Genomic DNA, 13,329 nt, shown 5'->3' with positions numbered 1-13,329 from the left:
GTTAATAGGTCATCCAGGTTTCAAATCCATAGGAAAAATTGTCTTGTAGACCTGGATCTTAGTATCCGGCATGATCCATGAAAAATGAGTTAGAGTAATTTCCCAAATGAAGCACTTGCATGTTGGATCCTGTGCTGGATCTCTGTCGACTTTTGCATTTTCAGAAAGTTGGTTATCAAGGCAGCAGAAGTGCTCAACTGTCTCCAAAGTCTGACTGTTGATGGTGATTTGTGGTGGGTTGTGTGCAAGGCCTGAAGCTGATTGGTATAGCTCTTTAGTCTCTTCAATATTGAATGAAAGTCCTAAACTTTGGTAAGCTTGTGCAAGGAAATCCAGTATGGACTGAAGGTCATTCATGTGCAAGTATACTCTCATCAGCTTTTGCCCTGAGGACTATAGACTGCAGGCAGAGTTGATGAAGATCAATGAGCTGCCCATCCATTCTGTATTGAAAGTTAATTACATTGGGGAAGTGATATTTAATGAGGACCAAAATAACTGCCAAAGAAATTGAGACCAGAGTTGAGACCATGTATCCTTGCTTGACTCCAGTTTTGGTGAGAGGTTACAAAGAGCTATGCATTTGGAGGGTAATGAAAATCATATTCATGGTACCATGGGATAGTCTAAAAATGCACTGAGATTCCAGCAATATCTGCTCAGCAAGGGGAAGTAATTGGTTTAAGAGGATATGGGCAAGAATTTTCCCTGCTGTGGATAGCAGCGCAGGGGCTTTGATAGTTTCTACACTATCAAACAACTGTAGCATTTCTGGTAAGAAGAAAGTTTGTGGAACTTCCTTACCTCCAAACTTGTAAATTTCAGCTGACATGCCATCTGTCCTTGCTGCCTTGTTCTTTATCTTCAAAATGGTTTGTGTTACTTCCTCAGTGGGATAAGAATCTCTTGTTGAACCTTCATATTGTTGAGGGATAGATTTGATAGTGGCATCAGGCATAGTTGGATCACAATTCAGGAGGAACTCAAAATGCTCCTTCCATCTGGCTTTAATCACTTTGCTGCCCTTAAAATAATATTGACCCTCCTTGGGCTCTAAGGGGTCTGGGTCCATGGAAACATGGGCTGGTAATTGCCCTCCTCATGTAATGTTTATCAGCATAAAGCCCAATCTGTCTGGCCTTTTCTCACCACCACTTATTTTGATGTCACAGATTTTTCCTTTGGGCTTCTACCTTGAGTTTCTTATATGACACTTTCTTGCACTGGTATATGTTGTTTTGCCATATGTGATAAGCTGTTCTTTTCTGGTAAAACAGGCCTTGATTATCAGCATCATTCTCATCAAAGTAATCTTGGTGCCAGTGGGTGACAGCCAATGGAGAGAAAATGGCAGCCTCCCTTCCAGAAATTTTCATTATCATATAATTTAGGCATAGTGAGCAAACGTTTCTTGGAATCACCACTTAAGTTTCTTCAAATAACTGTAGTGACTTTATAAGTACTACAACATAGAGTAGTGGCACAGTACTAGCTTCTTTATCTGGTAGCAGCAGAACAGGGCTTGTCTGGAGGAGAAGGGAATAGACTGACAGTATTTGCCAAGTTTGGGGAGTGTTTGGTGGGAGTCTGTGCCAGATTTTTCTCAGTGTGTGTGGTGCCCCCTTTACCTTTTATGGTGTCCCCAAAAGGAGCTGATGTGGCATTTGCCAGATTAATGGAGAGACTGAGGAACTTTACCTGGCTTCCCTCTTCTCCCTAGACTATGGCTACCACAGCAGCTTCTAAGTGTTCCTAGTACTGTGAAGCAATTGCAGGGAGAGCTGCTAACTACTTCTGGCAGCAGTGTGATCCTACCTTATCATATTCCGTTATTTAGGCATGCTGTCGTCAATTCTTCTGGGGAATGGAATTTAGAAAAGGGAAATGACTCTTTTTTTCCCCCTCCCAGCCCCCAAAGCATGAATAACCAAACTTGATAAGCAGAAAGCACATCTACCATGTTTCAAAGGCTGGCTATAAGCCGTGCAGATATTGGACATTCTCAAGAACCTTTTCTAAAAGCAGGTGTGAAGCAACCTAAATATGGATCTCTGCCAGCTCTCCCTGGAATTCTTTAAAGCACGTATGCAGGGGCAGATGACCATTTTGCGGGGCCCAGGGCAGCACAATTTCACAGGGCCCCTCTTTGCCACGGTGCATGCGTGGGGCTTCTTGAAGCGTGGGGCTCGGGGCGGCCGCCCCACTCGCCCTGCCCTATATCCGCCCCTGCACGTATGACTAAAGTAAAATTTCAGTTCATTATCTGGAGTTAAGGAAAATATGGTACACTTTTGGTAGGTTCTGTTTTCAAACTTGGAAATTTAAAAAATTAAACAAGGGGCTTAGTTTTGCAAAGGCCCTCAGCTTGCAATGAAATAATGAAGACGAGGCCCTCTTCCTTCATGACTACATATATAGAAGTCTGAAGTGCCTGGAAACAAAACTAATTGTACAGTGTGTAAAAACTGTGAAGATGCTTTTTTTTATTAATTCTTATCTCCACTTTTGCTTTCTTACAAAGAATTTTAATGATCTCTTTTTAGAAGAGACGATCCAGCAGGCAAGTTAAGAGAAAACGTTACACAGAAGACTTGGAGTTCAAGATTTCAGATGAGGAGGCTGACGATGTAGATGCTGCAGGAAGAGACTCCCCTTCAAATACGTCTCAGTCAGAGCAACAGGTCAGTTCATATTCCAAACGTGGATGGACTAGAAATGTTAGAACAGCAACCTAGGTATTTAAATTTTTAAGTGTTTGCGTCTTTACCAACGGATTTTCTTCTCCCAATTGGCAAAAAGAAATTAGTTGTTTAGATTTGCAAAAGCCATATTCATTCATAGTTAGGATTTTGTTGCCTACAGCATGTAATTTGAGACAATTTGATGAAATTAACTGCCTTTGCAAAGGAGAAGCCTAAAACTAGAGTGCACAGAGACTGAATTTACCTCTATGAATTCAGTGGTCTGGCTTCTATGACTTTAATAAACCACTCAAGCTTGTCTCCTGCTGTTAGGCACCATAAGAACCCCTTTATGAAATTACTGCCTTGTAGTACCCAGCAGGGTACACTTTATTCTTTGTGCAATGTAAATGATGAATAAAATAGTTTGACTAAAATGAGGGGTAATAACATATGAATGACTATTACAATCTTATTGTTTTGTAGTGCTCTTTTCATAGCACTACTTCACTTAACTAACCAACCTGCCATTGGTGAATGTATACATGTTTTTTGGTACTTCATTTGGTAATTTATGCTATGTTAAGCTCTGTGAAATATATGTGTGAACTCCTATAAATACCCCTAACAGAAAAGGCATGGGTATGTTTACCTGCAGCTTTGATAATGGGGACAAATGGGTTTTTGATACATCTGTCACATGGACATTGTTACTCTGCATTGCCAGCTAGAATTTTTTAATGTCCGCTAACTTCGGGAGTCTAGACAGCAGACCATGTGTTCAGTTTTATGGGAGAAGTAACTGGCCACGTAATTACACAACAAGAAAACTACACGTGTCTCTAGTACATGGAGTGTGTCATTGATTAGCCTTTCTGCAGGAGTGATTCCCACAAATGAATGTCAACCAGGAGTTTAGTCATCGTCCTAGTGCATTTAAAATATTTCTTTTAAAATGTAATTTCCACCAGAATTAATAAAGCATTAAATGCAATTGAGTTCTACAGTCTATGCATCAGAAGAAAATTCTCTAGCTATTAAACTCTGATTATGATAAAATATTAAAAGATGTCTTCCTGAAGAAAATTTCTAAAGAACAAAAATTCTCTACTCACTTCTGTAATTATTGTGCAACGTTAATTTTGCAGGAATCGGCTGATGCTGAAGGTCCAGTAGTAGAAAAAATTATGAGTAGTCGTTCCGCCAAGAAACAGGTATTTATTAATTTTAATAAACAAAAGACGCTCATACCCAATTTGTTTTCATTTTTTAATTTAAATATTTACAATTAAACGTCCTCTTTCATTAAGGGAGAGGGCTTAAAAGTATCATCAAATAAGCTTTTCAAGAATGTAGTGTGTGTGCATACTTTAATCGAAAATCTTTAATCGACCTTCCAATTTTTTTTTTCTGTGCGTGCATGGGTGGCCAGTATGCTAAGTGGGGGAAGGCATTGCCTTCCCAAACTGCCACCTTAGCCTTGCCCACACTCTGCCCCTGCTCGCAGAACATCTACTGTAGCAGGGGTGGGGGCTTGCCTCCCTTAGCCCTACCTTCACCGACCAGCCATGTGTGCATGTACAAGTGAGAACTTTTTTACTTTTTGCAAATAAATTCACTTTAACCGAACTTTCGCTGGAGGTGAAGTGGGAGATACCCTTCTCCTGTATCTTAGGTTTTTAATTAGGGTTGCTACATGTCCGGTTTTGAACCGGACAGTCCGGTATTTGAGCTCTGACCGGGAAACAAATTGAGAAAATACTGGACATATAAATATCCGGTATTTCCCAATTAAGTTTTATTGTTATCATGAGTATTAGTACGTAGTTGCATACTGTATGAGCATGTCTGCCAGTGGGGCGGGGGCAGGATGGAATCTCCAGGGCCAGACTCACCTATGCGTCCTGCCGGGACCGTGTGCAGGACGGGCAGCACCCTGGGATCTGAGTGTGCCTGGGTCAACCCTGCTCCCCCCCATCCCCTTTCCAGCCAGCCCTGCTTCCCGCCAGCTGGGTCCTTCCTCCGATCTCCCCTGGCCAGCCGTGCTCCTCCTGACCCCCTTCCGGCCAGCCCTGCTTCCTGCTGGCCGGTTCCTTCCCCTGATCTCCCGCAGCCAGCCCCGCTCCTCCCGGCCGGTCCTCCCCTTCCCTCCCCAATCTACCTTGACCCTCTCCCCCACCCCCCCAGCCAATTTACTATCTAAAGTATGTCTGTGCAGTCATTTTACTGAAAGCAAGAACAAGAGTTCCTCAGTAGAGCTTGGCTGACCTTTACAGCAAAATAGCATTCTAATTCCAAACTATTGGATTGTCTTATTCTGTGAGAAGTGGAAGGGGGGAGGCATTTACCAAATGTCTAAACTTTATTGCATTCTACAGGACATTCTGTATAACCTGCTCATTGTTTATTCTGTAGCTTTGGTGTGAAATTCAATTTACAGGATTCACCTAAATATATTCAAGTTCAACATGATTAAATAAAAAGACGTTCACATGTCCTAAGAGAGTGTATTCCAGAAGGAGAGGAAAATTTTTTGTCTTCATTCTTGTAGGGTTTTGAACCTTATTCCTGGCTGGACTTTCAGGTGCTTTATTAATCAAAATTCATGGCATGTCATGACTGTTTTTGATTAAATTTCACTGATGGCTTGGCCTTCCACTCACAGCACAATAATTCTAACTTTATAATAGCATAAAAATATGTTTTGTATTTCAACCCACAGGCTTTTTTTTTCAGGTAAATGTATTGTAATCTTAAACTCAGTAATTAGTTGTCTTGATAGCCTTCTGGACAAACTGTAGAATTTGGTCTCTTCATAAATGTCTTCACATTGGAGGCAGTTTGTCACCAATTATTCTTCTCTTCTTCCTCTTCCCTGCAAGCAGAGGTGTGATTACTCATGGGGAGTGTGTATTTTGCTGCAGTTTGTGGGAAGTGGTTTGGTTTGCTGCCTGCATGTCTTTGATTGCAAGCTCTGCTGGAGGCAATCTCTATTTTGAGCTCTTCCTTTAATGTTTTTTGTGGATTGCATTTGCAGGTTTGAAGGGTATCCATCCTCTCTCCGTTCTCCTCTTCTCCATCTTAACCCTACTCCTTGTACCCAAAAACAGTTTTGACATTGTTAAATATAAACATCTGAAGTTCCCAACTGTGCATTTGTTAAATTATCTTTTGCACTCTTACTAATCTAAGCAAAACTATGGTTACTAGATTAGTAATCAAAGTAAAATGGTTGTGATCAGGACTAGTACTCAAAGTAAACTTTTGAAAAGGCTTCACTAGGAAATCACTCAGCAAAAGGGGGGAGGTGCAGCAAAAAACTGTCTTAGCAAAAGACAATATTACATAATGAGGTTGTTTTTGAACAGTCATCTTGTCATCAAATTACATTGGTTTCCACCAAAATATATGGGGTATGATTTTGGAATTGCTAGATATAAAAAGTTTCTGTGTAAAGAGCTTAAAGCACTGGGCTAAAAACTCATTTTATTTAAATGTACTGAAAACAAAATGTAAAGCATTTCATTATGTAAACATTTAAATAGGTAAAATACTTCTGGTTTAAAATTTTGTTTAGTTTTATTGATTTTTGCCTTGTCTTTATTGTAAAGGGGCAAATAGAGCCAGTACAACTAGCTAGCCAATTTGATAAGGTAGGACTCTCATGCTGGTGTGAGATTGTTGCGAATAGATAACTCTGACCTGTCCACTCTTTGAACTAACAATCCCAATGACTTCAATTTATTTTCTTTTGGAAGCTGTTCCATGTCTCTCATCATTTTGGGGACTCATCCTTCATCTTGGTTTAGATGGGTTGACCTAGAATCAAACACATTATTCAAGATGAAGCCAACCTGATTTATGGAAAGAATACACTGAAAATGTGTACCTTTTTTTGTTTACTATTAGTGCATGTTGAGCAGATAGAAGTTCTCTCACAGCTGTGCCCAATGCTCAAATCTTTCTGAACTGGGTAGTTTAGAATGCAGCGATGTGTATCAATAATTGAAATATGTATATTACTTTGCATTTATCAATAGTAATTTCCATTATCCCTTGTTCTAACCATTCATCTAGCTTCCAACTGTTCTCAATTTGCTCATTTTTCTCCAGTCCTATTTAGATTTCATAACTATCAGCAAATACTGTCACAGAGTAGGTACAATACAGGAAGTGACAATGCAAGCTTATTCATGCCGCCCAAGTGATGTGAACTATAATGTTAGTTTCAGACCTGGATATGATCAGTCCTAAAGCTGACCGGGAGGATGACACCTCTCTCTCTCTCTCTCTCTCTCTCTCTCTCTCTCTCTCTCTCTCTCTCTCTCTCTCTCTCTCTCTCTTTAAGATAAATTATTTTATCCTTTATCACTGCAGAGCAGGGATTTGAACCTGTTTCTAACCCATCCTGGCACATACTTTAACCAGCCAGCTATAGTCTCTGTCCTCTCCTTTCCCTTTCCTCCTTCCCACAATGGACCCAAAAACCTTCTTTAAAAAAAAAGCTTCGTGAAAAGAGACTTTTCTGTGAAATGTTACAGCTTCAGTAACACTATATATTTCAGCAAATATGTTTGTCAGTGCTTAACAGGCAGATTTAGCATATCTGTGGTTGCCCAAACATCATGCATACCATCTCTGTACACGTTCATCAGTGCTTGAGAAACACACAGACCTTCTACTTAGACTGATATCAGTCTAATTTTATTGACTTACGACAAATTTAATGATTGAATATTTTAGAGTGCCACTATACAATATGTTTAAGAGGCTTTCTATAATTTGTCCTGCAACAATATAGTGTCAACCTTAGTGTTTGTAGATATACTGGGAACAAATGAGTTCTTGGACTTCGTAAGAGATTATTCTTTTTTGGTTACTATAGATATCATAGCCAAAACTTACTTTTAAATGTTTTTTCCAGTAGGAGTTTTGTTTCCAAAGTATTTCCTTTTTTAAAGAGTGACTTAGATGCATAAAATTTGAAGAATTGCATTTACTAGACACAAAATAGATTACCTATTAGGTAATGAGGTAATACTTTCTGTTAGTGCTATATTACAGGGTCTTTCAGTATTTTCAGTGTAAATCATTGTGTTGTTAATTTATTAGTTGGGTAGAGAAATTTGCATGAGGCTAATACCTTAAACAAAAACCTGTTTTCTAACTTCAAAGTTATATAGATGTTAAACACATCAGTTTTCAGATGATATTGGCATTTACATTTTTCAATTTAAAAATAGATTAGTCCACAGTGTAATTAAAGTACAGGTTCTAAAATGTTCACCAATGTATTTAATCCTTTTTTAATTAATGTTTTAAACTAAGGGCAATTTTCCTAAATGGGTGCTATTGCATAGAGATGCTGACTGGATTCAGATACATAAAATATTCCTAGTTGGAGCTTGTACTTCCATTATGTTTGGACCTGCAAATGCAAGTATCCAATTTATAAATCTCCACATATCATTAGTTGTCTTGAGTGGAAAAGCTTTGGTAGCCTTCAGAGTCTTTCTTTTGAAGTTGTCTTCATGGAGTGGATGTGTGACCTACTCCTGCAGAATTAAGGTTGGGCATTATTTGTACATCTCTGCAGAGAACTCAGGAGAAACTGGAGATAGCATCCGAACAGCTTTCCTTCTCTCCCCTGATGTAACTGTGTATGGAGATCTCGGTGGGGTTACTTCCTTCCCTGAGAACAGGCAAAGGGAGCATGGAGTAGAATGGAGTGAATTTCTTGCTGGTATATTAAGAAAGGGAGTACTTGGTGGAGCAAATCATAGAAACACAAGTATGCCAGAACAGAGCTGAGAACAGCTATTGTTACTGCAAAGAGTAGAAACATGAGTGTTGGAACAGAGCTTCAGAGCAGTTATTGTTACTGTCAGTAGCAATGGATTGAATGAACAGAATATCTAATGAGCAAAATATTTTTAGTACTGTTTTTGTAAGTAATCGGAGCCTCAAATCTGCCTCAGTGCATCACATCCTTTCTCCCTCTTTAATGGAGGGTTTAAGGGTAGCAGTGGAATATGCCAACCCAAGGATTCAAGGCATAGAACGGAATTTAGATCTATGTAGCCCTGTACATACTTTTCACAGAACCCCCAAATCTGACCCTGCTTGTGTGCTATGTCAATTTAGAAAATTCTCTTTGCTAACATAGATCGTAACAGTTCTAGGGATGTTAAATATCAATTAATTGAATACTCAAGTAACCGCATAAATTCTTATCAGTTAGTCGACTATTCTATAGTCCCCAGGGGTGGGGCTGGCAGCCAGTGTGCTCCAGCCCCACTCCTGAGGCATCCCCTGCCTCTCTGCGCTGCTGCATCTGTATCAGGCTGTATCAGAGGCAGCAGCACGGGATGCCAGGAGAGAGCTGGTTGTGAAGGGAACCAGTTTAAAAACGAGCTCCCTCTGTGGACTGGCTGCCTGTCACCCTATGCTGCTGCCTCTGATAAAGGGGCAGCAAAGCAGGGTGGCAGCAGCCCCTGTTTAGGAGAGCTCCCAGACCCAGAACAAGCTGGAAATGAGCCAGCCAGGCTGCCTGCCCACCCAGCTCCCGATACATTTTAAATGCAGCGCCGCAGAGGGGGTAGGTCCCAGACCCATTAGAAGGCAGTACTGAGCTGGGCTGCTGGCTAGCTTGCTGAAAATTTTACTGGAGGAGGGGAGGGTAGAGTAGGAGAGAAATGCGTGTAGTCTATAGCATTAACCTATAACAGTGTTTCTTAAACTGTGTTCCGCAGCACACCGGTGTGCAGTGGAGAACAGAATTCAAAATGGACACCCTTAAAGGGGCAGGCAACCTTTTTTTCTCTAATTTTCCCCGACCCTTTTTTCCTCAATAACTTCCCTTCCTCCCTCTCTTCCCCCCTCCCCCCCCCCATCAAAAAATCCTTGGTGTTCCTCATTTTAAAAAAAAGAATTTGGTGTTCCTTAGTCTTAAACTTTTTAAGAAACACTGACCTATAAGCTTTTTCTAATCGGTTAATTGACTACACTATGACATCCCTAATCAGTTCCAAAACAGATTAACACAACAAAAACTGTTTAACTTAATGTTATGACACAAACCAAATCCTGAATTTGAGGCGATCCTCAAATTTGACCTTAATCTGTCCTATAGCAGGGTTCAGGACTAAGATATTGTTGTTGAATTACTTGCCATATGTTCCCCCATACTCTGGCACCAGGGATGAGTTAGTTGAGACTGTGCTTAAACCTGAATGCCCTTGGTTTTGCTGGTTTCTATCACAAATGCAACCTTGCCTAAATGTAGTATTTTGGTGTTAATTTAATTTGGCCGCTCTGTATATGAGACATCTTGCCTGAGTGAATTTAATTGCACCATTGAGTAAAACTAAATCCATGGCCAGTGATGTACTAAAATTATAGCAGAAGTACAAGGCTTAGTTTTATATGGCTTCTTGTTTAGTGTTATTAACTATACAGAGGCATAAACCCCCTTTAAAAGTCTATTTTAAAACATTACAAAACCCACAATGTAAAGTTGCCATGAGCCAGCCAAAAATAATACATATGGCATTCAGGAGTACAGTTGCTAATTGGCTGCTGCCTGAGAAAATGGTACGCTTGGCTTCTATTTAACACTGTGGGTTTGGCAGAAAGCCAGAGTTGGGGTGAGGTTGTTGTGAATGAAGCTGCATGTGGTTAGGGAGGAGTTAAAATGATTCATGTCTTGGAAGTTGTAGTAAGCAGTGTAATATGTGTTTGAGTAAGCTAACAGAGGAAGGATCTTACCCCTATTCTATAGATATACATACAGACACACACACACACAAGTGCACATCCTCTCCTTTGAAATTTTGTCAGTAATATTTTTGGACAATATAGTGTATTTTGTTTAGTTGGAGGGAACAGTTCAAGTTATTGGGATATTTACTAGTTTAGCACAGTTGAAATCTTAATTTTGTTGCAGATGGAGAATGGAGAGGAAATGGAAACAGAGGAATTCTATGTAAAGTACAAAAACTTGTAAGTAATCTGTAACTTTTTTGTTACTTTTTTCTTTTAAATATATCTGAAGGTTCCAAACATTTCTTCAAACTTGAACTTTGAAAGTGACTTATTGTTAACATCTCACTCAGGAGGCATTTTTACACTGATATTGTGCTAGATTTGGTGATATTCTTATCTGTATGCTTTTGTGTTCTCTCTAAAACAAAACCGTTATAAGAGCAAGGTCAAACTGGTTTTATTTTTGGCCCTGATTCTGCAGTTGGATCCATGAGGACTGACACCTGAGCCTCCATAGATCTGACTGAAGCACTAGAACCTTAATTTCTTAATATGTTACAAAGGTCATCAAAATAATTAACCTTAACAGTCATCTAAAAAATGAGAATTAAACAGAATGTATGGTGTTTTATTAGACTGCTAAATTTTATTTCTAGCAGTTTCATGATGGCAGTTAAATTTTTCTGAAATGTTCAGAGTTAAGAATGGAAATGTATAATTTTTTACTCTGCATTTTCCATTTTAGGGGAGGGATGGAGGACAAGGGTCTGAACTGGGAAACATTATATAAAAGTGTAAAATAAATTTCAACTCCTGATAGAAATTCACTTACATTTCCAGTTAATTGCAGGTTGACTTCCTTTTAACTATACTGATTACAAAATATAAGCAGCTGAATCACCCAATGTTGTTGTCTTTTGTTTCATATTGATCTGACATGATGTTTAAGAGCTTTAAATCCTGTTTGTTTTGTTTCATTTAATTTGTAATTCTTATTGTAGTGTGACTGATGCTTAGGGCATCTAGTAATTCCATAACTCAATATTGAACTTTTTATTATTTAAAAACAATTTCACAATAAAACCAATTTTAATTTCAGGGTTATGATAATGGAACATTTCATCTCCAGAAATGTGTTAAGGCGTAAGCTATTGATTATTGAATATTCCCAAAAGTATGATTAAAATTGCCTTATTGGGCTAATTGGCTTGCACAGGGCCTCTAATTACAACTCTATATTAGAAATGTGCACTGTGTAGCACAGTGGATTTAAAAGTATTTTTAGATGGTTGCAATGATTTTTAATCCCACAATACTTTAGAATGTAATAAGCAGTGAAGATCATTGTGTACATTTTTGTCTTGTTACCTATTCTAAATGCTCCCAATGAAATTTATCTTGAGCACTCTAATCCAGTGGTTACAACTGTGGGGTATGTATGTGGACCATACTGATTTTTCTGACCAATATCTTTATTTCATAGTACAATTGCTGCTAAGTTTGGGGGGAATTAGATAGGAATACATGCAGACAATCAAAATAAGAGCATACAGCGGAAATATTTGGGCTGGGATTGTTTTGAAGTTTTTTTTAATTCCATCTTCTAGCTCTTACCTTCATTGTCAGTGGGCATCTGTAGAAGAACTGGACAAAGACAAGAGAATTCAGCAAAAGATTAAGCGGTTTAAGGCAAAGCAGGGTCAGAACAAATTCCTCTCAGAGGTATGATTACATTAATAACTCTTTCAGTTTGGTTTTCTTAAAGCATAGTGTGATAAATGTTTTAATCTCTTATACTCATAAGACTTTGAACATCTGAGCTTTTTGTCCCAATGTAAATATATTTAAGCTAAATTCTGAGGCTTTTGAATTCGGTTACCTGAAGTTAACCAGCTTCTGTTTACATTTTATTGCTGTTTCTTACTGGTAAATGGCTAATTGCTCACTTTTATAAACAGGAAGTTACATTGCTTTCCTGTTGCTTGCTTGTTCCTCTCTCAATACCCTCACAATTTAACATGGAAATGTGTGAGATCATCCTAGCATGCAGCATCTCTATTTAGTGATCCTGAAGGGGAGAATTGGAGACAAAAGTCTGTAGAATTTAATGCAGGTGTGAAAAGGGGTTCTCTTAAATGTAAACACATTTAAATAAGCTGTATGGGTTTTAAGTAAACAGACTTCAGCAAATTATCTTAGAATTCAGAACTTAAGCAATAACGTTAAGCCTACTCTTAGGTATCCATAGCGGCTGAGTGAGTCTCCTGCAGAATCGGTACCAGAGCTCTCCCCTGAGCAACCAATTATGCCAGAAAAATGCATGGCAATTTTATGTTGTTTGGACTACTGCCCACTAGGGAATCTGAGCTTTTGATCACCAATTTAATTTCACTTAGAGTCACAAGCAGTACTATAGCAGGGGTCTTGCTGTTAAAGGGGCAGATTTACTGATTTATCTATCCTTGTGAAACTTTAGTAATTTAAAATAAATGGTTTAGGGCCCAGATCTTTTTTCTGTTTTATGCATTTTTATTTAATACAGTAGTTCAGACTAAGAGAGGCCTGTAGGAAATGGGAAATTTCCATTTAAAAAAATTGTTGGTTTCTGACTAAATACAATTAGCAGAGAGATCTGTAAATTTTACCAGAATTCTATTTTCCACATTCTGTGCTTTTGCAAGTATGTACAAAATGCCTTAAATGCTGTAAAAGAGGACTTCTGTAAAGAATAAACTTTATCCTAAAGTTCTAAAGACTAAGGAACATTCAGGTTAAATGAGTATTTCAAAACAATGCTGATAATTGAATAATCTGCCAAATCTCAGATGTACTCTAGAAAAATGAGCTAATGACACAGCATTAATTTAACAATGTGTGAAATTCA

General features: G+C 38.7%; 1 protein-coding gene across 9 annotated transcripts in view; it reads left to right on the top strand.

The window, feature by feature from the left end:
- Positions 1 to 13,329, top strand: part of CHD7 (chromodomain helicase DNA binding protein 7) — a 200,920-nt gene that overhangs the window by 144,238 nt on the left and 43,353 nt on the right. For all 9 annotated transcript variants that reach the window (XM_075920643.1, XM_075920645.1, XM_075920648.1 and 6 more), the window contains 4 exons: positions 2,544 to 2,681; positions 3,830 to 3,895; positions 10,627 to 10,682; positions 12,053 to 12,167. In XM_075920643.1, coding sequence (XP_075776758.1) covers positions 2,544 to 2,681; positions 3,830 to 3,895; positions 10,627 to 10,682; positions 12,053 to 12,167 — 375 coding nt within the window. The remainder of the gene's footprint in view (positions 1 to 2,543; positions 2,682 to 3,829; positions 3,896 to 10,626; positions 10,683 to 12,052; positions 12,168 to 13,329) is intronic.

This window comes from Pelodiscus sinensis, chromosome 2, assembly GCF_049634645.1.
Source record: "Pelodiscus sinensis isolate JC-2024 chromosome 2, ASM4963464v1, whole genome shotgun sequence".
Taxonomy (NCBI): Eukaryota; Metazoa; Chordata; order Testudines; family Trionychidae; genus Pelodiscus; species Pelodiscus sinensis.
This window is presented reverse-complemented; position numbering and strand designations above follow the sequence as displayed.